The 25,474-nt window shown below is 41.5% G+C and overlaps 1 protein-coding gene and 1 long non-coding RNA gene across 2 annotated transcripts in view; one reads left to right on the top strand and one right to left on the bottom strand.

The window, feature by feature from the left end:
* The window catches only part of LOC134053997 (uncharacterized), an 8,242-nt gene extending 3,184 nt beyond the window's left edge, over positions 1-5,058 (top strand). Inside the window, exons 2-3 of the long non-coding RNA XR_009933996.1 lie at positions 2,783-2,848; positions 4,922-5,058. This is a non-coding gene — a long non-coding RNA (uncharacterized LOC134053997). The remainder of the gene's footprint in view (positions 1-2,782; positions 2,849-4,921) is intronic.
* On the bottom strand, positions 4,944-25,474 carry BFSP2 (beaded filament structural protein 2). Its single transcript, XM_062509327.1, has 6 exons — positions 25,004-25,474; positions 16,711-16,793; positions 14,617-14,773; positions 10,929-11,090; positions 5,719-5,850; positions 4,944-5,270 (listed from the first exon to the last, which is right to left on the bottom strand). The coding sequence occupies exons 1-6, from the start codon at positions 25,457-25,459 to the stop codon at positions 4,944-4,946; spliced, it is 1,317 nt and encodes a 438-aa protein (XP_062365311.1). The 5' UTR covers positions 25,460-25,474.

The following is a 25,474-nucleotide window of genomic DNA, read 5'->3' as shown; positions in this document are numbered from 1 at the left end:
GACACATGGCATTTGTATTTCTGTGTGAATGCATTTCATCAGCTTTTACTATTAAGATTCTTATTGTGTAAAAAGTTAGATGCAGAAAAAAGGTCATTTTTTGTGGTTTTCTTTTCCTTTCTCAAATTCAACATCCCTCAGTACTTGCACAGAGGACACTTGGCTGAAGAATAGCTCACGGTCACGGACTGGAAGGAGTGATGTTTGCAATGCAAGGAATATATCCAGAATGCCATGTTGCCATGCCAGGAGCATGAGCTCAGCACATGCCTCCCTGCTGCATTGTGCATTACTGACCTGTATGTCCTGCCTTTAGCAAGACAGCACTCAGAGTGCCTCTGCTCAGGTATGGATTTACCCCCAGGACTCTGAGGATTTTGTCTCTCTCTCCTCCCCATACAGTGGCTGCCTCCTCTCCATTCTGTAGTGATGGCAAGTCCTGCCATGATGCTGCTCCCTGTGCATCTTGGTGCATTTTATAAAGCCTGAGGCATGAAGCACTACTGCATGTAGGGAAATTGATGCGGCAGCCACTGTTTGCTTGGAGAAACTGAAGGAAGAAAAGTTGGAGTGAGTTGTGGGTGATGCAAGAGTTAGGACCAGACTTCCATTTCCAGTTTCCCAGTGTTTCATCTTCCTTTGTCCCCAGTAATCTCCATTCTGTGACATGAAGGTGACACCACTGCAAACTGCTTTGACATTTGTGGAGCACAAGCAGACAAACATTCCGTAATTCCTGAGCAGATGCCTGCTTAAGGAAATTGGAGAAGGTGCCTTTAGGTGTAGAGCAGCTTGCAGAAGAATTCTGGTGGAGTCCTTGTCACACTGTGGGCCCACTTCTCTTTAGGAGCTTAACCTTCCTCTCAGCTCAGAGTTTGCTGTAGTTTCAGACCTCTAAAACAAGAAGGGAGTTTTATCATGCTCTTTTCTCCACCACTGATTGGCATCTGAATGCAGGCACTGGTGCCAGCAATGGCTGGTGGTTTGTTAAACTGTTTAATTTTAGACAATCCCAGAGTGAAAGTGACCTTAAAAATAATCTTTTAACCACAGAATCAGTATAATAGTTCTTATACTAAAATATAAACAGTAGAATGATAGGCTAGAATACCAGTGCCTAGCTGGTGTGCTATATTGCTTCTTAGTGTGAAATCTTAAATGAGGCAGGGACTCACATCGAGCTGGCATCCTGTCCTTGGCCCGAGGATGCAGCAGTGTGGGTTCAGGCTGTGGTGCAGAAGAAGTTGTGTCTGGCTGGGAGGAGTATAAAGTACACCTATGGTTTGATAGCACAGCTCATCGGACTTAGTGACTAGCTATCACCAAGGGTGTGGCTGTGCTTTACGGTCTGGATGAGTTGCTCTCCCCCTCCCATCCCTATGCTGCCATTGGTACATTTCTGTCCCTGCAGTGGCCTGATTCAGGGAATCAACTGGCAGGAAAGTTTTCTAGCATTTTGCAGGGCTAATTTTCTGCTGATCTTGAATCTTGAGCCGTCTCCTGAGACATCAGACAGCTGTTGGTGCTAGCACAAGATGGTGCAATGGGAATACAATAGCACATGATGGGGAGCAGAGATGTCCTTTTGTGCAGCAGCTGGCTGTTAGATTGTATTATCTGTGCTCTCTGCATCATGAGTGTTCATAACAGCAAATGCCACAAATTTCTTCACAGGAATATAGGTGTGAGAGATAGTACAGTGGGAGATAATAAAATCTGTTTTCTGGTGCTGATTTTCTGAAGAAAACCAGTTGGAAACATGTTAATTTGTATTTAATAAAACAACTGCCAGGTTTATAAAGATGAATCAGTTTATGAACCTTAGTGCTTACAAAAGTTGTGAAAGCCTTTAGTAGACTGGAGGGGCTGCACAGCCAGCTGGGTACTCACAGGAGTCTATGTAAAAGTGCAGAGAGATTTCTTCACAAGACCTTCAGTGCTTAATATGAAAGCACTTTGATTTAGAAGGGCCAGATGTGCTACATTTGACTTCTGATGGACTGTTCGCAAAAATAATCTTTTCTGTGGTTTTTGGTCTTTGCAAAGAATAAAGAGAAAAGCTGCTGGAAGTTCATTATTTTGCTTTCATGCTTCCTCCTTTTCCTGACACTTCCCCACACTGAAATACCTTGATGATTTTGAAAGAAACTATTTACATTCCAATGAATAATCATCTTAGTATTAACCTAATTTAATTTTTATGGAGTATAGTGGATCATGGCATATAAAAAAATTTAAAAAATTTTATTTCATGTCTGAGTAGAACTGTAGACTCAGAATTTCTTCAGGTTTATCTCCATGAGTGACATTTATAAAGAATAGCTTCACAGTGGGATAGTCAGTTGTTTTTCATATGTGAAGCATCACTGGAAGATAGCAAATGGATCTGAATCCAGATTGTATATTGTTATGTTTTTTAAATTCCCTCTTCATTTTTAAATCATAGGGAGATTATTCTCTTCTGTGTCAAGAATGAGTGGGAGGTTATGTTTTGTTAATGCCAAAAAGTGATCATTCCTAGACACCAAGCAGTTAGCCCCAACCCAAGGGCAAGTGCCATCTAATTTCTTGTATCACGGTTTGTGTGTATTTTCTCTTATCATCACTGTTCTTGATGGAGTCTCATCTTGGTTCTGTCTGCAGTGATGTATAAGAAGGTATTATTGCTGCTCTGAGGAGCCTACATTATATGAGAAAAAACCAGAATCTGCCATCATCTGCCTTTTTTTTTTTGATTGTTGTTGGGTAATCTTTTAATCCAGTATTTATCAAAATCTTGCAGGTGGTACATGCCAGATGGACTTTTTGCAGATTAAATGAAGGATCATTTAACAAGCAGCTGCATCAGGTAGGATTTTTCGTGTGTGGGGGAATGTACAAGGAAAGGCATGACAACATTTGTGTCCCTATTCCTGTAATTCACCAGTGGATCAAGTTTAGTGGATTTGGAGGGTATTTGATTTTATCATTAAAATCTAAGTATCTTTCTTAGCTAATGTTTCAATTAAAAATCAAAATATCTAAAGTCTACCTCTTGTATATGCTGTATGCCATTGTGTTCTCTAATATGTGCTGTATCTCAGTAGTCTTTGAGTCCATTTAATGAACTGTGTTGTCACCTGGTGTACCTGTTGGTCTTGTGAAGTCCCAACCCAACAAACACATATGGTTAATTTCATCTCTGTGCAGAAACTTGAGAAGGAAAGCCAACCATCTGCCTAAAATTTTGTATGATAGGAGCTAAGGTTCATTATGTTTCTCTGAAAATGCAAGATCCATCTTGGTATTTAATGTGACCATACTGTGCATACCATATTATGCAATACAATAAGGTTATCAATGTTTAAAATATAAAGCAAAGTCAAAAGTGAAAGACAGCAAATCTTTTTCCTCATGGTGTCATCTAAATACAGGAAACAACCTAAGGTCAGCCAACAGGTTGATGCTATGTGTGTTCCTATTCAAAAGAAGTGTGGCCGACCTGCCTTGGAGGGATGTTGATATTAAGAAAGAGCAACCATATAAAAATATAAAAATACATAAATAAATAAGAAAGTATCAAATTTGCACGAACTGATACCCTGGCTTGGACTTTCAGTATACAGTAAAAGGATGTAACTCTGATGTAGCCAGAACTGCTGTTGCTCTCCTGCACCTTCAGCTTTTTCAGAAGTTTAGTCTAGACTTAAAAATGTGTTTATAAAGTACTGTTGGGATGCTGGGATTAGTGATTCAACTGGTTTACACTTTTCAAAATTAATCACATTGAGTTATCAGTGCACTTAACTCCTTTGGTGTTGTTTGAATTAGATTTCACACTACTGAGCTGATGGTCTTGTGACACAACAGAGCACACTCCTCATTTCCATGTGGGTGCTGTGTGCACAGGGGAGGGGTAGCTCAGTCCTCATATATTTGTACTGTGAGAAGAAAAAGTTTATTTGGTGGGAAATGGAGACCTGATATTCTTAATCCAGCCCCCTTCAGCTATCATGAAAAATGCTGAAAGGAAATAAAAAACTCAAACAGAAGCCTGATATTCTTTATTTTTATTATAATTTTAACAACATGAGTAAATTGAAATCTGTAAGCAAAGCAATTACATGAAGAGGGTCTAATAAAGTTGTTCAAGCTACAACCTACTTTGATTGTTGAATCAAACTGAATAAAGCAGGCTGCTTTGATGGGTTTTTAGCTTCCACGAATATAATTGGCAGTGACATCTTTTGCTTTAATGGCAATGGTCTTCTGTGGGCTGGGAGTTTCATAATCAGCTAAAAAAAGAAAAAAGAATAAAAATTGGTCACTTCTGCAAACAGGAAAATTGCTCAGCCAAGTCATATCCTTAGTTCAGCTGGTAAAATCTCAGCTTCAGCAAGATTTGATTTTTTTAAAATTCTCCCTGGCCTGAGCAGAAGAGCAAGTCAAAATCTGTTGATCAGACTCTCAGAGGTTCCATGATTAAGGGTGATTAAAGATCTCAGAAAAACCTAGCCAAGCAACCCAACCACTGTAAACGTGTTTACAGGTTATTCCCAGAGGAAAAAATCTTAAGAGTTGGAACCACATTTCTTCACAAAAGGTGCAGTCACTGCTCCAGATTCCATCCTTGGACTTCAGGGGGATCTTACAAGCTTAGAAAAGGAGTTTTCCCAGGATCACAGCTATAATATTTGGACTGTATTGAGAGAGGGATGGCATAATGTGTTCAAATCAAGAAACAACAACACATCTGCTTTGCAGCCACTAATGTAGCTCCTGGTAGTAGCTTTTTAATATCACATCTCAAACCATCAGAGAAGTGAAACTCATGGCATGTTCCCAAACCATGTCCTTTTGTGGTAGTGCTGGAAATCACCCATCTCCAATAAATTAGGAATCTCTGTTTGATGGGATTTGGTGTGTTCTTCCCTTTTGGCAGTTTCTTCAAACCTCACCATCTACTACCCAGCCATATAAAACATGAGAAGCAGTCCAGTCCTCCTACTTCTAGCAACCTCACAGCCCATTCCCTGGGAGGATGTTCTCCATCCTTTTAAGGACAAGTACCTGCTTTGCTCTCCATCCAGGAGGCAGTGATATGCAGCAATGTCTTTCTCCAGCTGTTGTTTGCTAGTCAGCAGATTTTCACGATCCCTCTGCTGCTGCTCGGTTTCTACTTTGATTTCTCCCATCTCTGCCTCCAGCTTGGAAATGACAGAGCCTAGGTTCTGCAGTTCGATGTCGTGCCAGTGCTTGGCATCATATAAAGAATTCTCCAGACCCCTCTTCTGCAAGGGCAGGACAGCAGACAATAAATTAGTCAATTTCCATATGCTTCATAGTGATTTTTTTTCAGGTTTGGCCAATATCTCTACTGACTATATATATTTTGAGAATTCCTTTCTTTAGCCACCTTGATATTAAGTATTATCATTACAAAAGTTGAAGTACTTTTACAAGATATTCCTCACAGTGTCTAGTACTACACTACCAAGCAATCTCAGTGAGATTGAATATGAATATACTGAAGATGGAAATTTGGAGCCTGGTTGTCAAATGTGGTACACTTAGAGCATCATTTCAATCAAGAGGAGCCCAGAAATGTCTGGCTTCTCTGGAAACAGTATCTGGTGGAAAATGGGACTCATTCTTAATCTGCATCCCAAGACAGGAATGTTCCCCTCAGAAGGTTGAGTTTGCAGAGACTACACCCACTGAAAACCCAGCATTCCTTACCAAGGTTCTCAAAGATTCAGTTTCTGCTTGCAGGCTCTGTATTTTGCAGGCAGTTTCATGGAACTCAGTTCTGAGGCCCTCCACCAGCTCTTCCTCCTGGGTTCGCACGGCAGCCATCATATCTGCCTGTTGCTGGTGAAAGAACATGACTGTCGTCACAACCTACACAAGTTACGGTTTAGCTTCCTTGCATACCAAACTGGAAGTAATATTTTCACAGTTTGTGGCAATTCTGACTCTAAGTTTGATTCCTGTGTATTAAATCCCGTGGTTAAACAATTCTGGATACTTCTTAGTGTCAAAATCATCATATTTTCTAGTCATTTAATGTAAAATGGCTTATGCATATAAGCGTATTTATGTTATCCATGTCAACAACAGCTGTTCAGAACTCATACTTATGTGCTTAAAATTATCTCTAAAGAGAAAACATTGCTGTAATTGTTAATTTTATAGCCATACTATGATATTTCTTTAGAAGTTGTGTGTCTTCAGAAGTACTCACACCTTAATTTTGCACATCAGATTCTATGAGTCAGACAGCAAGTCATACCACAGGGGTCAATAAGAAAAATTCTGTTAATTAAGTAATATGTTAATTATGCTATTTCCTGCTCTTGTGGCTTAGGGGATTTTGTATGTGTTTAGTTCAGGTTTCTTGAAAATAGGTGAAGGAAAAGGTACCTTAGTAAAAATAGAATTTCTGTACTGATTAATAAGGGCTGAGATCAAGGTTTTTCAGCCCAGAGCTCTGGACTCTCTAGAAAATACAGTTCTTCAGTCAAAACCTACATTTCTTGTGGTTGATGCTAAAATTAAACTATGCAAAATACTTCCATCACACTCTGGAACTTCATCTTGACCCTGTTCTACTTTTCTGATTATGCATTCTTTTATTTTAAAAGTAAGATCAAATTTTAAAAAAATCTAGGACCATGCACCAAAAATAGGGGGTTTTTTTGTACTACCATGTGAACCCTGAACCTTGTACATTGTGAATGAAATAACCTCAGTGGAAAAAGGTCATTTAAATACCAGTTAAGTCTTAAACAGAAATTTAGAATTAAGAACCTTTGTTGCAGAGGGCTGAATTTCAATCCAAGCACCAAACCTGTCCTTTCCAGCAAATTGCACAGGTCTTGTGTTTTCTGGAAATCCTTTGTTGGGGCTTGTGCTTCAGAGACACATAATTCTACCTGACTATTCCTGGTGAATCAGTGATCATGGACCTACCACTTTTCAGTAAGTTGTGTCTCCTAAATGGTGTTGAGAGTGTAGTCTGCACCTTCATAGGCTACGAGGACTGCAAATGCCTCTTTTAAAAGAGATACACAGGGAAGGTGAGGTGCTTTAGCTTCTATATTTATAGCCTACACCCATTACCTGAAGCCTGGCTTTCACATTTATCCTGCTGATGACACAAGTACTACCTCACTGCAGGTGGCACTGAAACCCTTCCAGAAGCTACCTTAAGCTACTAACCTCACCTTAGTGGTGTGAATGATAGAACAGGCAGATGGAGTAGATGGAGATGGCCACATCAGGTCATAAACATTGAGGAGGACACCGCAAGTGAGCAGACACTGAATGCACTCTAAAGCTTTTGGGACACACAAGGTTTTCCCACCCTCATTTACAGGATTACCAGCCCCAAGTGTCCATTTGTGGGGTGCTGCTCAGCATGACACTTGGTCTCAGATTTGGGGTTTCTTCTGTGGAGAAATGCAGAAGTAGTCTGTTGTGTCCCCTTCACTAGGCAATTCCTCTTTTCTGGGGACATTTTTCCTATCCCTGAGATGCTCCATAAAGGAAAGACTATACATGTGGTGACCACAAACAACTGGATTAATGGAGGATGAAATCATCTTCCTAAGTCTTTATCATGTTGGTGCTTGAGTTTCCTAGGAATCTGTGGATTTCAAATATTTGTGAAGTTCCAAGCCGAGCATTGTGCATGAGTGCAGAATCCCTCATTAGTCTGTTTTTCATGGAATACAGATAATGAAAGAATGATTAGAAATGGAACACCAACACCCAGATTTGACCAGCATGGTATCTAAAGAAAGAAAGTTACTTTGAAAAGCTCTTGAGAGTTCTGTAAAGTTTTAGCAAAGTAGCAAAAAAGGGAGAAACAACTGGCATAATTCACAAGATTTTTCAGAACCTTTTACGAGGACAGCAGAGAAAGCTGTGTAATTGTGTGCTCAGGGCAGAACATTTCCATGGATCAACAGCTGGTCAAGAGACTGAAAATGAAGAGGAAAGTTAAGATCTAGTTCCATTAAGACAGAAACTTAATAGCTGGATGCCTCAAGGTCTACTGTGTTGTGAATGAAGCATGAACTAGAAGGATTTATGGATAACAGAAAATCATAGAGATTAGCAATGAGCAGGGGTGGATGTGTGGAATCAAACTATATGAATGAACAGCACATCAGTAAGTACAGCATCTTTCCAGGGAAAAATATTAAATAGCATGCATGTCTTGCAAGGGTTTGAATCACTTGTGTCAATTCAGGGAAAGATTTTGACCACTAACAGACAAGAAAGTGCACAGGTGAAACCAATGGGCTTGAGTTTTGAGGTTACTCATCTAAAAAAAGGCCCATGTAAAACCCCACAGGTACGAATTTAAATTGGTGTGTTTTGGTGCCCAAATATCCTTGAAAAATCTAGCCAAGACTGCTAACCTAGTGACAAGAAAATGCAAATGAGGCAAGGTAATTAGTCAGAAAATAAAAAAAATACTACTTTCATGTCTAAGTCATCATTTGCTAGGACATCATTTGAAACACCTTGGTCTGAGCCCATCACAGGTACACTAGAGAGTAGGTGAAGGAAAAAGGAAATTAAAATATTCAGTACCAAGGAAAACCTCACAGAGACACTGAAAAAACTGGTATTGAAGAGCAAAGGAGTGCAGGGAACTGCTCTCCCTCCTGTGATATCGCAAAAGAGTCAGGGCAAGTTTTTCACTGTGTGGATAACCAAATGGTACAACTTAACCACAAAAGATGATATAAAACCACAAGTTTAGTTAATAAAAGCTAAATTCTTGTCATCTGTACACATAGTAATAATCTGAATCGATCTGTGTCTGTAGGAGATAAAGGACACAAAACTGCATCATCTGGGTTTATTTGTGGAAAAAACCTCCCTAGAATGTGTTACCAGAACCAGAATGTATTGTGCAGAACCAAAACTGATCATTCCAGAAATCTGTGATATTCTGTTACTTTGTTCCATTAAAAAACCAAACCCAAACAGGAACAACTGAAACTAGTAAGAGCTTAGGCTAAGATGGTTGAGTAGGGGTAGGTTGGGTATCAAAGACATGATAGACTAGTTACTAGGAGCCGTCAATTTTCATTCCAAATGATATCTCTGACCAGCTAAAAGACCAGATATTGAAGGTATGAAAGAAATAGGAAGAAAGAAGTTGAAAGGATGTTTTTGCACAGGAGGAAAAGGAGGAGGAACAAGTGGGACAGACAAGTGAAAACACTGAAGAATTTGGTGCCATCAGCTCATTTTGCAGAAACCTGGCAGTGGGTCAGGAACAGATTTTTCTGGGGAAAGCTCAAGAGGCTGCTGAGGATGCCCTGGCTTTTCAGGGCTGCATGTGCTTTGTATGGAGGCACTCTCCAGGCTCATGTAGTTTATTAGTGTCACTCACTTCCTCTGGATTGTATGAGCTGAAAATCAGGCCTTACAGACTAACTTTAAGAAAACTTTGCTTAATAAGTCTGGCATTCTCACAAATTTGATGGGACCGCTGAGGTAAATCCCTCTGTTTGCCTTCTGGTATGTTTTCTATCATTTTTGGTATCACTGTTGTCGTGATTTTTTTTTCTTTATTTTGAACATTAGCTCAGAGCTTGCACATGTGTTTGTAAACATATTTTTTGGTTTTGATGTTTTTTTCTCACTGTTTGCTTTTGATACCCCCTACACCTTCTCATGGCAGCTCTTTACCTTGGAACCGGGGGTTATGTTTATATGGTTTTGCTAAGTATTTCCACAGTGCTGCTGCAGTTATGATTTCACAGAATTACAGAATATGCTGAGTTGGAAGGAACCCACAAGGGTCATCGAGTCCAACTCTTGGCTCTGCATAGCACCATCCTCAACAGTGCCCATGTGCCCGAGAGCATTGTCCAAATGCTTCTTGAACTCTGCCAGGCTGGTACTGTGAACACTTCCTTGGGGAGTCTGTTCCAGTATCTGGGTGAAGAATCTTTTCCTGATATCCAACCTAAACATCCCCTGACACAACTTCAGGCCATTCCCTCGGTGACGGGTCACTGGTCACCACAGAGAAGAGATCAGTGCCTGCCCCTCCTTTTCCCCTCACAAAGAAGTTGCAGACTGCAATGAAGTCTCCCCTCAGTCTCCTCCAGACTGAACAAACCAAGGGACCTCAGGCACTCCTCACCAGGGTTCCCCTCAAGGCCCTTCACCATCTTCGTTGTTCTCCTGATTTATTCTCATGCTCTGCTGTAAGAGCCAACTCGGAATGAGATAGCTTCTGACATTCAGGATAATCCACTGAACTTAATGCTTCAGTTGTGCAAAAATACTTACTTCAGCCAGACACTTCGGAAAATGAGTGATCCTTCATGACAGAGAAAAAGCTGTATTAAAAGGCTGTCTCAGACAGTCTCAGGAGAGAAAAATCCCTATTTAAAGGGAATGGCTATTCTCATCACTTTTCATTTCAAAGTTAATATCTAGTTTTCCCACTGCTGCCAAAGCAAACAATATTGGAGAGAAACCAACAAGGAGTCTATAGGGCAGAGGACAATGTGTTTTGCCCTTCTTATTTATAGACCCCTGTAAATTATTAAGTGGAGGAACAGTCCTAGTAAGAAGGGTAATAACAGTGGCTTATCCTACACAGAATGTATCAACTGATTAAGTTTGTTTTCCTTAGCCAACATTTCAGAGCCCTTGAAAGGCTCTCACAGATACCTGTGATATGAACAAGGCTATTTGCACCAATGTCTAACTCTGTGCATCCCAAGAAGCCTTTATATTTATAAGTGCATTCTCCTTTGGACTTGGACCAAAATACTTTAGATTCTTAACATCTTTTCTGTTTCAAAACAACCCCAGAAAATACCCAACCCTCAAAGATATTGGAAAATATTAGAGAGAATTTGTGTTTGCTTGATATGGTATGATGTTGGAGTGGGTTAGAGAGTGCTGACCTTGGTACGGAGCAGGGCACCTGTCTCAGCACGATTCTTTTCAATGTCTCTCTCCCAGTGGATTCTGATTTTTTCCAGAATGTCATCCAAGCCACTTCCCAGGGGAACATCAAGTTCTTCCAGCTGAGATCCAGCAAGCTGCTTGTATAATACCTTCACATCCTTGAACAAAAATAACAAGCATAAAGAAAGTGAACTGGACAATTGAATAGTATCTTCAGAGAAGCTCAAGGAAGAGCTCTTTTGGTGCCACAAACAGAGAGAGTAATTCAGTTTGGTCCCAAAAGGTATCTCTGCATTAATGATTTAGTGCACTGAAGGGTTTCTTTTTCAGATGTGGATTTGCCTTGCTTCTGCCTGAGGTCTCTTCCTGCAGATCAAGGGTACTGGAAGAGTTTTCCCCTTGGTGGAAGGAGACTGAAGCCCTGTACCAAGGCATTGCCTGGAGCAGCCCTCTCAACAGTGGCAAGTTTCTCCAGCAGCCAGTGCTTGACATGTGTACGCTGTGCAGCTGGGACCCAAAATCACTACATATATTGCCAATAAAGCTGCAGTATGGACTTTGGGCCAAGGAACTAACAACTTATAGAGTATCAAAACTCTTCCCTTGCTGCACCATGCAGCACCATGGGTCTGCATCTGCTGGAAGATACAAAATGTGCAAAGCAGCAGGAGCTCTACAGCCTCGCAGCTTGTGTGAGAAAAGTGTGTGTTTTATGCATGTACATGTTAGATGAAGAGGATTCTCCTCTGTGGCAGCATTCTGTTCCTTCTTTGCATTTAAGTGCTCCAAAAGCATGTAACGAATAGAGAATTAGCAGGTCTAGAATTGCACACCTAAAGGTAGCACATCAGTTGTTCATGTACACAAGAATTAATGAGCTTTTTACATGTACCTAACTGTCTGGCACTTCAGTCCTTTTATATCTACCTGTTTATATGTGTTACTGGTACAAAAAACCCAAAACAAACAAACAAAAAACCAAACCCAAACCAAACCAAAATGAACAAAAAACCCAAATAATCAAACAAAAAAAAAACAACCCACAACCAAAAAACGTAGTGTAAAAGCATCCGGGAATTACATTTATAAGCAAGGGCCCCTGACAGTGACAATACTGGAAAAAATGGATGGAAATTATGTGAATTATGAACCTGCAAGAATGCAAACCTCAAAATGCTTCAAAAGGACATGGCATGGATTTGCTAGTGGGAGCACCAGTGGAAAGAAAGGTTTCAATTAGTTCAGGAAATCCCTTGGGCCTTTATTGTGCCAGAACTCAGCAATAGTTGCTTCTAGCGTTTATTCTGTGACTTCTCTTAAGCAGCTACCCCTGGTGCTGCTGCTATGGGAAAACCAGGCCTGTGCTGAAGTGGTTCTGCAGATGCTCAGGTACTCCCAAAAGGTAAAGAAAAGAGCATCTTTCCACTCTGAAAGTGCTCCTTGCTGGCTACATGAGGATCAAGATGGACAGGTGGTATTCTCATTATGCCATAGCTGCAGACAGAGAACAGCAGCAGCACTAGCTTTTCTGGTTTCACAGCACTCATTGTGTTACTTGGAAGTTTGAAGAGGATCTTGGTTATTTCTATCTATTTTCTTTTTACTCTCTTATCTAAAAAAACTTCCATCTTCTCCTGCCATGCACTGGTGATGAAGCCACTGGTTATTTTCTGCAAAATGCCAGCCTTGAAATTAGACTGGTTCAAGTAGGGAGCTGGTGACTGGTGATCAACCTCACCTTGGCAAGCCAGTGTTGTTGAAATCTTGTTATTGGAGGAACAACTGGTAAGAAATGTCAGGTAGGATAGTACCTTGGTTTTGTGAGCCTTTGAATCACAATTTAAGCTCTATCTTACTTTTGAGCCACCAGCACAGTTGCATGCTGTCCCTTATGAGGGATTAGTAACAGCTCCATATTCCAGTCTCCATGAATAAAGATGCTGATTTGTGTTCAATCCTGAAATCCCTGCTGAAGGAAGTAAACCTCCCTCATGCAAATAGTGTTGGTGAATGCAGTGAGTAAGTGAGAAAGTGTTGCAAATTCCATAGTATGGACTTCTCTTCTGGCTGCCTGTCTGTGGTGATGCATCCTCTCCACCTGTTCAAGCCTCTGTGATTTCAGGAATTCTTTAGAGACCTCAGCCTTAATCAGTCAATGGCTCCTGGGCAATTAAGCTTCCCTTGAAACACTGTCTGATCCTAGGAGCTTCTGTTGCCTAAGAAAGGAAGGGGACTAGATAATCACCTATCCTAGCTTAACCTTGGAATATTATTTCCCCGAATTATAACTCAAGTGGAACAATATTTTTGTTACCAGACTTCTGATGAAAACTCCAGTAATTACCACCTTGGATTACAGCCAGGATGGAGGTTGACAGATGACTGGAGCCAATCATCTTGGGACTCTGTAAACAGTAGTCCTGAGTGAGGCCCTTTGAGATCTCCTGGACTGCAGTGGGCTGTGAGCAGCAATTTCCCTCTGACTGGGACACCTCTCAGAGCTAACAACAAGCTTGCCGTACTCAATACTTGTTGCCAAGTGCTGATGGTGGGGCCTGAGATAGCCCCACTACTCTCAAGGCTCAGCCCTTACCTGTTGAGAGATGCAGAAGCATCTGACTTGAGTATTACACTGAACTTGGGGGAAATTTTTAACAGGCACCTTTCTACACACTTATTAATGTCTGTTCTTGTGAATGTGTGAATTAGTTTAAATACCCCATAGCAAGTATAGTATGAATATTGGTATCCCAGATCTACAGTTAAGTTACTGCTGTGCTTAGAGGAAATCCTATTGGGTCATTTTGTAAATGTTAAATTAGTCAGTGATTGGGTGCTGATAAATCCTTTAGCTATAAACCATTGACCAAGTCTGAGGTAAAGTTTGTACTCAGCTGCACCTAATCTCCATCAGAAGTTTAGAAAGCAAGGGGGTCTGCTCTGAACCTCATGATGGCCTTCCCTAACTCTTTTGAATGTTTATCGTTTAGCACCTTTACCCTCTGCATTCCCGATTTCCATGTAAACCATTCTAGATTGATTCTAATCCAATTTTCCTTTGTGATCTTCATTATATAGTAAGTAATAAAATGAACCTTGCCATCAAAATTAAATTGCACTTTCACATCTCATATTAAACCTGCTTTTGCCAGTATCTTTGATGATGATGGCCACTCCTTCAGGCCATTGTCCCTGTGACTCGTTTCAGTGCTGTGCTTCTCAAGAGAGACTAAATTTTGGGAACCAAGCACCTTGCTAAGCCAAGCAGGGTATTTTCATAAGAACCTGGTTAATTCTCAACATTAGCGCTGCAGGACCAGAGCTGGTGCCCTGCACATGCACTTTCTCCTTCCATCAGATCTCAATGCTGAGATGCCCACATACATGACTGTGCAGCCCCTTGACCATCATGTGGTGTCTGACAAGAAATGAAGGAATGGCATCTGTTCCATGTCACATTTATCAAACCAGAAAGGGTTAACACCTACATGTAAGTTAACAGTGTCTCAGGGGTTAGTCCTCTAAGTTAAAAGAGAAGGAAGAAAGAGGAGTAGGTTTCAGGAAAATCTCCCCACCCAGATACAGCAGGTGGAGTTTTTAATGTTTGCTTTGCACTAGATGTATGATACCAACCAGATGAAACAGGCACACATTGGCTTTGCAGTGTCCTGAGTCTGGACTTACTTCTTCATGATTCTTTGACAGCAAAGTTAGTTCTTCCTTCATGCTTTCTATCTGACTCTCCAGGTCCATTTTAGTTAAATTAGCATCATCAATCACTTTATATAGGGAATTAATTTCATCTTCCACTGCCTTTCTGAATGGCTGCTCATTTTCATACCTGCAGAGAAAAAAAATAAGCCAAACTTCAACACAGCACAGCTCAGCAAGTAAGAACTGTCTTTTTTTATTGAATCACACTATTTTTGCTAATTAGTGAATGTGTCCCAGACAGAGGCACAGAAACACAGACAGTATACTTTGCTTCACCTTGTCTCTTAATACTTGAAGTTAACTGCCTGAAGTGCCCTGTCATTAATTCAGAGTGTAAGAAAACAGGCCAAGTTAGAAGTATGTGCTACGGTGGTTATCAACCTGATAGGATTCCAGAAAAAGTGTGGAGAGGCTCGTGGTTTCTTGCTAGATCTGATATTTATATTCAGCATCACCATGGGTGGCTTTTTTTTCAGTTGTCATGGCTGTAAAATGAGAATACCTAGTCACTTGTCTACATAAAAACCTTTTAGGGCAATGGTTAAAATAAAAACCATCATCAAGAATTACTTCTAACAGACCTGCTGATGGAAGTCTGGTCAATGTTCCAGGGCCCTGGCCCATCCCCAAGATCAAATCCCAGTAGTATCAAAATAAATTGGAAATTTCTGTGGTTGGTTTTTCAGCTAGAATTGCTGACAAACAGCTTATTTCCAAACCATGGCTGTAATGGCAGGGAAATTTTGGAAAACGGTTTCTATTCCACAACACTGCTTGCTGCATTGCTCCTGTTTGTACCTTTTTGGTTTAGGCTTTCCACTGAAAATGTAGATTTCATTGTGAATCTCCTTGGGTGGGAGACATTTGTGCCAAACCTGTCCAACGTGGGGACCTGGTGGCCAAGAAGGCTAGATAGGAGGGGCTGGCAGGTTAGTTGGGAACTGTTGGGAGCCTGCTTCATAAACCCTTTGCTTCTTGATTGCCACCTTCATTGCTGGAGTTTAAAGCTTGGGAGAGTGGCAGCTGATCCCAGGAGCTTTCACTATGCAGTAGATTGATTCAACATTGTTTTTCTTATGCAGACTGCTTGTCCAAGTCGGCTGACACTTCTAAACAGTACTTTCGTGAAACTACATAAAATATGATTGTAACTTGCTGGATGTGAAGCCAAATGAGTATCTCAGAGTTGTACCTTAATGAAATAAAAGACAAACTTAAGAATGATTAACACGTTTTGGTTTTATGATTAAATAAAATAATGCCAGAGAGAGAGAAAAAGAAGTTTAAGGGATGATAAAAACCATAAGATATAGAATTCAATTAGTTTGAAGTAGGTTTTTTGTGTCAGAGCTTGCAAAAATCTATTTGTAAATAAATGAGACCATTATGAGCAAAAAAAGCTAGAAGGATCATGTTTCCTGACTAAAATCTTAAGAGCTTCATGCATTCATGCACATTACTATCAGGTTTTTCAAACAAAAAGACAATAGAAAAAGTAGTTTGCCAGTGTTTAAAATCTTCTTTTATTACTTATTTTGTTCAGTAAAAAAAAGAAAATCAGCACAGCCCATTTCTGTTTTCTTGTCTAACATTTCAACCCTGATGTCTGTAGTGGTGCAGTTTTTGCTTTGCGGCATTCTTTGTAGCAGAATGATTGTTACTTCCAAAAATACTTGGGTTTGGTACTGAAGTACTGAAAATGACAACTAAAAAGCACACGGAAGTTCACATTTATAAAATGTCAACCCAGTTTTGAATGAACACTGACTTCTCAGTGAAAGACCAATGTCTGAGTTAAGATAAATATCTGTGTTAAGAGTAGCTTAGGTAATTTTGCTTGTGCACATTTTTGTTACTATGAATCTTCAAAATCTTCCAAAATAATATCACCACCGTGATTATTTTTCTCCCATATCAAGGTGTTGAATATGAATATGGAACTTTAAAAAAAAGCCCATTCTATTCCCTACCATTACACCTCTACAAATTAAGTGTTCACAAAGGCAAAGTTTAAAGAAAGTGGCCAGCTGGCCAGTGGCCAGCTGGGTGCCACAACAGAACTACCTGTCTTTAAAATCTTCAGCACAGGCTTGAATGTTCTCGGTGTGCAGCATAAGACGAGCATTTTCAAGGACTGCTTCACCCACCTAGAAGAAAGATACAACAGAGCTCAACCAATGAAGAGCTTCAGCACATATATCTTAAGCAAATGTACAGCTTTGATTCTGAAAATGATCCTTTATCCTAGGGCTGTTCAAGTGACTCATTCCAGATAACTTAATCAATTATTTTTGTACATATAAGTTCACAAATTCTCTGCAAGTAGGCCATAATTTGTCCTCAAACTGTTCTTTCCTCCTAAGCCCTCATCTTCTTGTAGCAATACATTTATTCTGATCACCAGCTCTTTGCAAGGGGCAAAATTCATTGCTGCGCTCAAGGTATTTTCATCATTTAAGTCCCACTTATATTTTCTAGATACAATTTAAGCAGCACTCATGCAGTTCCTATTCTACTTCCCATATCAGCAGTCCTCTTCAAAGTCGTCCTCCTCAGGGAGCCACGGAGTACTTGTTGCTCATGCCGCCTGCAAGCCCTCCTCAGCTCCCAGAGCGTCGTTTTCCTTCTCCTATGGGATCCTCTAGGTTCTTGCGATAGATATGAGACCTGAGAAGCCTTCAAAGATTATTACACTGATTGGAAAGATTGTGCAAATCAGACCGTGGTATCATTGTTATGGCTCTGGGATGTATCTCTTAATGTCCAAGAGGCACTTGAGGGGTAAGTAAACCTGAGAGGCTTGTGACTTAGCAGCTTGTTGTGATTCAGGAAGGTTATATAAAATGAGAAAAAGGAAAAAAAGACCACTGCCTGCCCTGGAGCCACTGCCCAGGCACTGAGCTATGGAGGTGACCAAAGACATGAAGAATTCAGTACCAAGCTTAAAGTGATCACCTTTGCAAGTAACTGTCTGGAAGTTCCAGTCATCCCATGATCCATGCTGTCACTCTGGAAAAGCTAAACAGAACATTTCTTTGGTCTTTTCAGGAGATACCCATGAAGATTTGCAGTTAAAACTATATCACCTTATGAATAAGATCAGGTTTTTAAGATGGCCAGCAGAGTTCTTGAAGCAGAAAAATCTTTCCTTAGAGAATTAAGTCTAACTAATACTGCAAATCACCCAAAACATTCTTCTCCTCCAAGGTGAAACACACCATGCAATGTAGAAACATCAAGGCTGCATCCAGACAAGTTATCTCAAGTGGATCTCAAGTGGGATTGTTGCCCTATGTTCCCTCCTGCCCTGAGGCTGCTTGGTGATGGAATGGAGGAAGGATGCAAGTCTGAAGCATTTCTAGGTGGTAATTAACATTTACCCTCATAGAGAGTAGCTTACTGCTCCAAATGTCTTACAAAAGTTTGGACCAACAAATATGTAATACCTGAAGGCATCTGATAAGGAGAAATGTGGAGAAATAACCTGTTCTTTCACTATCCATTATGTCCATAATGATCAGGAAGTTAAAAGCACTCTACATCTTTTCAATATGATGAGCAACAAGAGTTTAAAAAGTGGTTTTCTTAATTCTCACCTACAGTTAGGAAAAAACAGGGAAGGTGGCTGGGACTGGTGGCTGGTTCCCATTGCATAGGGAACCTATTTTTCTTCAATAACTGTGGGATTTCTTGGCCAATTCCAAAAAATATGATAGAGGGATAGGCCATCTCAGACATCCAGTTCTAACACACTTCATGAAAATAGCATCTTGGACAGAGGAGAGAGGTTATGTAAATACTGCTGCTCAGGGGTGAAGCCCCAGTTTTGGCATGGGAAAATTGGGAAGTGCAGCAAAAGCACAGGAGTCACAAAAGCCACAGTTGTGGGCAACGAGATGGTCCCTCACTACACACCAGCCAGCCCTGCTGTGCAGCACATAAATACAGTAGAATTCTTGTGCTCATTTGCATACAGAACTGGCTGCTCTTCATTGTTCTACCCCTTATTTCCTTCTCCCTGATTTTTTTAAAGCCCCATTTTACCAGCACTATCCTAACTCCCCAAACCCTGGGGAGTTTCAGAGCATCTGTGGCATTTCAGAGCAGCTGAGCAGAGCTGGGACTCTGGAGACATGCTGCTCTTCTGTCCTCAGGTTCCCTTGCACCAGGACACTTGAGTTTCTCCTGAAGGGTGGAAAATTGGTATTTAGTCAGCAGAGAATTAGAGGGACTTAATTGACAAAAGCTCTGAAGTCTTGATTGCTTGATTTTTCTACCTTTTTATTTTTCTTTATTTTCTTTTTTCCTACCAAAGTTATTTTGTCTTCCTGACAACTCATACATATGTAAATCTTCACAGAAGCTTTCTTTTTTTTCCCTGACTCAACCAAGGAGCAGAAATGCTGCCTTGTGATTTGCCCTGCTCTGTTGAAACAAACCCATTTGCCTCTGGCAGGGATCACACAGTTACAACATCTGACCTAAAGTCTGACAAAAATTTATGTCTCTGAGTGAGTTGGGAACATCCTGCAAGCAAAAGTAACATTAAATACTGTGAGCTGCACAGTGTCACTCAGACGCATGTTAACAGCAAACATGAATAGAGGCTGAATCCAGTGTGAAAGGGCTTTTTGAGCTTCAACAAAGGCAGCAGCCAATAGCTGGTGAACTGCTGCTGCCTGGATTTCTGCATCTATATGGAGACAGACTGTTTTTTAAAAGTGTTTTTCATTAGTGGTTTTGTGGATTTCTTGAGGCATTTGAGGTGACGTTTACCTGCCCCATAGTGGATGTCTTTACTGTACTCCTGAGGATTCAGTCAATACCCCAACTCTGCTCTTCATAGACCAACAGCTAAAGCCAAGAGCTCAGTGAGAAAGTCCAGGGCTTTCCAAAACTACACAAAACCCTGAACTCTGCCATGTAAGTAAAAAAGGCATAAAAAACACCCCAAACTAATGTTTGAAAGACTTCAGGGATGACTTGCAGTGGAAACCAGCAGGTGTCAACTTTTCAGCCCTCCTGGAAAACACCAGTGTACCCTTTAAATCAGATAGTGAACTTGAAGAGTAAGTAATTAGACAGTAGTTTCTAACACCATCTAACATGGTACACACCATGTTTCCTGAGAGATTCCCTCTGATTTGCATGAGCTGTGAAAGCCCTTTTCTAGGCTCCAGAAGAAGAGATCTAAGTCTTCCATCTAGTGGCTCTTTTGTTTGATTTAATTCTCCTATTAATCAACAGCTGGATGCAAACACACAGAATTAGTGAGAGATTTGTAGCCACTTTGCTGACACACGTACTAAAACACATGATGCAGCAGTTTAGGAAACACCCTTCTTTGTGTCCATTGGGAATGAGAGGCCTTGCAATGCTGCAAGCACTTAGACATTGCCTCCTCTGCTTGTAAAGCAGAAGGCAGTACTGTCCTGCCTCACAGAGCTTCTGGGAGGCTTAAGTCACTGATGCTCATGTGGCATTCAAAGAGCCAAAATAGAAAGAGTTAAAAAATGCAAATATTGTTGCTAATAGTAGCTTCTTTCAGTCACATGTTTTCTTTCAACAACTGGTTCTGTGATGCACATACACATTTTGATCACGATTTTTTTCAGCTCTTGAATTAACAGTGAATATTCATGGTATTAAACACCTTAACTACAAAGCAGCAACAACTTTCTTTGATTTCATTGTGATTTTATGGACATGAAAATGCAATATTAATTCTTTGGAAGAAAAGTCTCATCAAAATCTGCATGAACATGCTGGCCCATTTGCTGGGTTACAATTGGCATCAAGGATAAAACAGCTGCTTCAAGGGAGTGGGCAGATGCCACACTTGATAAAGTGTGAAGTGATATACACATTTACAGGGAGAATTTACTCCTTATCCCTGGTGACTAGCAATTTCTGATTTCTAACAGAGATTTAGCCAACTTTGGCTGGGCAAGATTTACTATGCCTTTCAAATGCTTAGCTGTGTTTTATCTGTAGTTTTGTATACTTTTGCTATTCTTACAAACGTCTGAATCCTTTCTGACTGCTACTAAATTCATGGCCTCAGGTGTGGCCTGTGATAATGAATCTCATGGTTTAATTATTCATGTAATGGAAACTTCTCTGGCTTTTAAGTTCACTCCAGTAAAGCAAATGCCTCCATGGGGAAAGATCAGAAGATGTCAATCTAGTCTTTCCTTCCACTCATGCAAGGAAATAGTTGATACCAGACCATTGCCTCCAAAACGTTTTAATTCACTACTAAAATCAGGCTATAAGCCTGCAGCCTACTGCCAAGCAATAAACTCTTAATGGTCTTGGTCATGCTTTCCATGTCAAACTCTTTCTCAGAGCCTGAAGGAGGAAACCTCAAAAGCGGCAAGAGCAGCATTTGTTACATTGCCTCAGGAAAGATTATACCTGTAGAGAGACTGATATTGATGGCTCCTTTGCTGATTCCTGGTGCATCCAGGGAAAGTCGACTTCATGTATGCATCAAATATTTTAAAAGTACACAGGACTGCATCAAAGAATGCCTGGTTCTCAAAGCAGGAGATAGCTCTTAAAGAAATTATCTGTAAAACTGTAATATTGCCCAAGCACAAGGAGAAAACCTCACACCCTCTCAGAGCTGTCTGTAAAGGCAGCCCAAATTTATGCTGTTGGAGGTGGCTGAGAGAACATAATTGAAACTAATTCACTGCCATCCTCTGTAGGGCAGTTAATCAAGCTTTGTGCCATTTTGTGTGAATTTGTTTAACCCTTAGATGAGTAGCAGAGTGCTATTTCACCTATTTACAGACACTGATCACGCACAGTGTTGTGCTAGAGTGTGTCACAAGTAACACTCAGCAGCTTTTCTGACCCTGCAGCAAATAAATTAGTGGGTGCGAGTCCAAATGTCAGTTTCTCAGGCTGTTAGACCTGTGTATTCTCCAGGCTTAATATTCACACTGATTAAATGCTGATAGAAAGGCCAAGTACAAATTAAAGTAGCTCTATAGAAAAACTCTAGAGGTCTTTCAAATGCTCCCAACCAAGAACAGGATGTCATGATCAGTAACAGCAGTGATAAAATTGGTCCAGGATGTTGATTCCTTCTTCTGCTTTTGTGTTTACTCCTGTGATCTGAACTGCACTATGTGTCATCTCATAGATAAAATAAATCTCTGTGTCTCCCATGCAGCTGTAATTGAACAGTCATGAAGGCTGAGCTACCCTCTTCTCTCTGTAAACTCATTCAGATTTTTTCAAGCATCCACTTCTCCCAGGTGTTGCTCTGTTCCCTGGGAAGGAATTGCCATTGCAAACAGTCTCTTATTCTGCAGAAGAGACACATTTGATTAGAGATGGAATTTTCCCCAGGAAGACAAGGATGAAGCCTGGAGAAGAAGAGTATGTACAGGATAAAATTTGTATTTCTGTCATGGCATTGTAATTCTGTCACATGAATTCCTTGTGGCAAGGATTTCTCATTTCCCTCTTCTCCTGCAAAATTCTTCTCACTTTTTGCCTATCCCCATTAGTGTGTGTCCACCTGCTCTGTTAAAAGCCAATTGCTCAGGCAGATAATTAACCCTGTGAGCTGGATAGTGGCTTTCCATCACTCAGCTCCGCCAGTGATCCCCCGCTGCAGCCAGAGCTCTGACAATTGCAAGGAAACATGAGCGGTTTTCCCTGAGGGACCCTGCACTCACACACACCCTCTGAGTCACTCGCTGACATATTTTTTCCCTTAGCTCTGTGTTCGGGATATATGCTGGCACCAAGCTGTTTTTGCTGGCAATGCAACTGCCCAAAATTTGAGATGGTGGAGCACATCCCAGGAAGGACAGGAGGAAAACAGGACTTCAGGTCTGCTGGGGTCCCTCCTGTGCCACAGCAGAGATGAGCCTGTCACATTTGTGATTCTGAGACCAGGAGAGTCCTTTGTGGCCTTGTCCTTGTCTTCTCATTAGCAGGGCAAGAAGAAAGGGCTCCTGCTTACACTCCCTCCCAACTCTGCATTTTTCTTTGCTGCTTCTTGTTCAAAAACTGTTCCTATTGTGGGTGCTTGTGCTAAACCAGGTGCCTGCTTGAGGGTTTTTTTACCCCCCAGACTTTCATAGCTGCTTTATGCGAATGGCACCAAGGGGTTTTACAGCTGCTGGGCACCTCTCTCTCTGCTGGACCCATGGGCCTGGCCAGGAGTCAAAATGAGTGCTCAGATTTTACAAGAAGCTGAAAATGGGGTATGCTATGCTTTAAGAAATCAAGGTGGATGTGGACATCTGCAGAAAATCTGAATATATTTACAAAAATTACATCTGGGAAGGTGTCTGCCAGGTGTCTCTCATTTCTGCTACACCTTGCTCCTGAATGTCTTTTACTTTTCCATTTGGGATGTGTTGTGGCAGGAGGGTGCAGACTTTGCATGATTTCAGCTGTTTCTGCAGCAACTGATTTTGACATGATTTTAATAAATGTGATGGTTTTGATGTTGATGCTGGCATAATTTTGCCAATTAGCCCCAGGATGATTCAGTTAATTGGTGTTTGGGCTGGATAGGGTCCTACTTTCATTTTTGGTTAAATGCTTAAAAAAAGCAAAGAAATCTATTAATCAGAATTGTACATAACAGCTTGGATTACATCCGTGAAAGACAAAACCCACTAAGTGATGCCTATTTTATTGATTTAATTGAAGCAATTCAGAAAATTTTATGTGTTCTCTGATGTGTTTTGATAGTTTAAATAGATACAGATGATGCTAGTCTTTTTCTCTTCTATGATGCTCACAAATGCTATTACTATATGGCTTTATTTTTCAGATTTTCATATAGGAAGAGCCTGATAGGCTAGATTTCATTATGAGATGCTCTTATTTGCTCACAAAAAAAGAGGTAGAGGCAAGGATGCCTACAAAGAAAGGAAAAGCAATATGGATGAAAAAATATTACATGAGCAGGTTCATCTGCACTGTAATGTTGGGGGTTTATTCTAATGAAAAATCAAACAGTCCTTCCTAAAATACCTGTGGTCCCATATTTTTGTTCTTAACCATAAATCCCAATAGGATTTACAGGTGAAGTCTACAGCTATGAAATGGGACACTGGTTTGGAGAACACAGGATGGTGGCTGCCAAGGATTAATTTCCTATCCCCTATCAAAGTCCCCATCTTCTCCAGTGAGACAATAGGTTCAAGCAGATGGCTTTTTGTACCCCGAATTCAGAGCACTCCTTTACTTCAGCAGCTGCTCCCTTAGGAAGTAATAAAGTAATTTACAAATAATAAAAGGTAGCAACTTTAAAAGCTGGTGCTTAACTGAGTGTTTCTGCTGACACGGTTTTTGTACAACACCTTATGCCAACACATTCAGAGTTCAAGAAGTGTTTGTAGCCTTCTGGGAGAAGACCTGCCCTAAAAATGCAGAAGACTGGCCAGCCCAAGTTAAAACACACAATTGTCCCAGGCAACTTAAAGTTGACTTTAAGGCTTTCTGAAGACGCAGTGATGGTATCTTCTGTGCCTGCACAAGCGCTGCTGGGAAGAGGTGTTCGAGATGCCACACTCCAGTTCTTTGGAATACTGACTGCTCCCACTGGCTGGGAGCTGGGAAGCCAGACTTGTGTGGTGCCCCAATACCTCAGCAACCAGAGCCCTGTGCCTGCTGCAAGCAGGCCATCAGCCTGCAAGGCCTTGCTGTCCAGCAAAAGGAACTCCTTCTTGTCCATGAGGTCAATGCAGACACCATTTTGCACCCCCACAATAAACATTCGTGCTGTATGGAGAAGGTGTGAGTAAGGGATGGTGGGGTGATGGCAAACGAAAGGAAGGGAGTCACTCATTTGTAGCCATGTAATTATTATTTTTAAATAAATAGAGCTTTTGAAAACGTTATTAAGCTGACAAGGGAATAAAGTAAAAATCTGAATTGCTGATTAAAAAAAACGTTTACTTGTAACCATATCATGTTGAGAGATAACCTAATTCAGTCCTAGCAGGTTTCTTTTAATAATTTTGATACTCAGTGTAATAACCTCAGATTTAAAAGAAATAAAGGGGGGGGGGGGGGGGGAAGGGAAAAAAACCCCACCCATTCTAATCAGCCCAGTCTCCGGTGCCTTGGGGTGCATTTCAATCTCTCCCATGCGCACGACGCCTGAGACAATTCTGCTTAATAGGCATGATAATGCTAATTATCATGAAGATAGATTTTACACCCTCTGTCTAGGGCACCGCGCCTTGCAATCAGACGGCGTTGACGAGCAGCCTGGTCCCCGGCCGCCCGGAGCTGCTGATGCCCTCGCAGCTCTGTCCCTCTGTCCCTCTGTCCCTCCCTCCGCTTCCCCGGCTGCCGGCAGCGCTTCGGCGCTCACCTGGTGGTAAATCGCCTCCCAGTTCTCCCGCAGCGCTCCCCAGCTGCCCACGCTGGCCGCCTTCTTGTCCAGGTAGACTCTGATGTGCTCCTCCAGCTCCTGGTTGACCTGCTCGAGAGCTCGCACCTTCTCGATGTACTCCACCAAGCAGCCATTCAGGCTTTCGTAGGAGAGAGCCCTGCCCTTATCCAGCCCCGGGGCCAGGGACACGGCGGCGGCGGAGCTGCGGAGACCCTGGAGGAAGACGCTGCTGATGCCCAGGGCTCTACGGGACACTCGGGTGCCCAGGCTGCTGACGCCGCCGGTGGGGACGGTGCCCACGTAGACGCCGGGGGGTCTGGACAGGCTCCCTCCACCTCCGACGCTCACCCGGCGGCCGGGCGGCCCCGAGCTCTCCGCCGTGGAGGTAGAGGGCTGCTGCCCCAGGAAGGACGACCGGCGCCTCGGCAAGGGCATGTTGTCGCTCCAGCC

The sequence above is a fragment of the Cinclus cinclus genome, chromosome 1, assembly GCF_963662255.1.
Source record: "Cinclus cinclus chromosome 1, bCinCin1.1, whole genome shotgun sequence".
NCBI classification, from domain to species: domain Eukaryota; kingdom Metazoa; phylum Chordata; class Aves; order Passeriformes; family Cinclidae; genus Cinclus; species Cinclus cinclus.
The sequence above is the reverse complement of the archived record's forward strand: the minus strand, read 5'-3'. Positions and strand labels throughout refer to the sequence as shown.

Excerpts from the sequence above, each read along its gene's own strand:
- BFSP2 (XM_062509327.1), bottom strand. The coding sequence starts at position 25,459 with ATGCCCTTGCCGAGGCGCCGGTCGTCCTTCCTGGGGCAGCAGCCCTCT. Across the intron at positions 14,774-16,710 it reads GCTGAAGATTTTAAAGACAG|GTATGAAAATGAGCAGCCAT; the intron begins GTAGTTCTGTTG and ends TTTTCTCTGCAG. Across the intron at positions 11,091-14,616 it reads TGTCAAAGAATCATGAAGAA|GATGTGAAGGTATTATACAA; the intron begins GTAAGTCCAGAC and ends TTTTTGTTCAAG.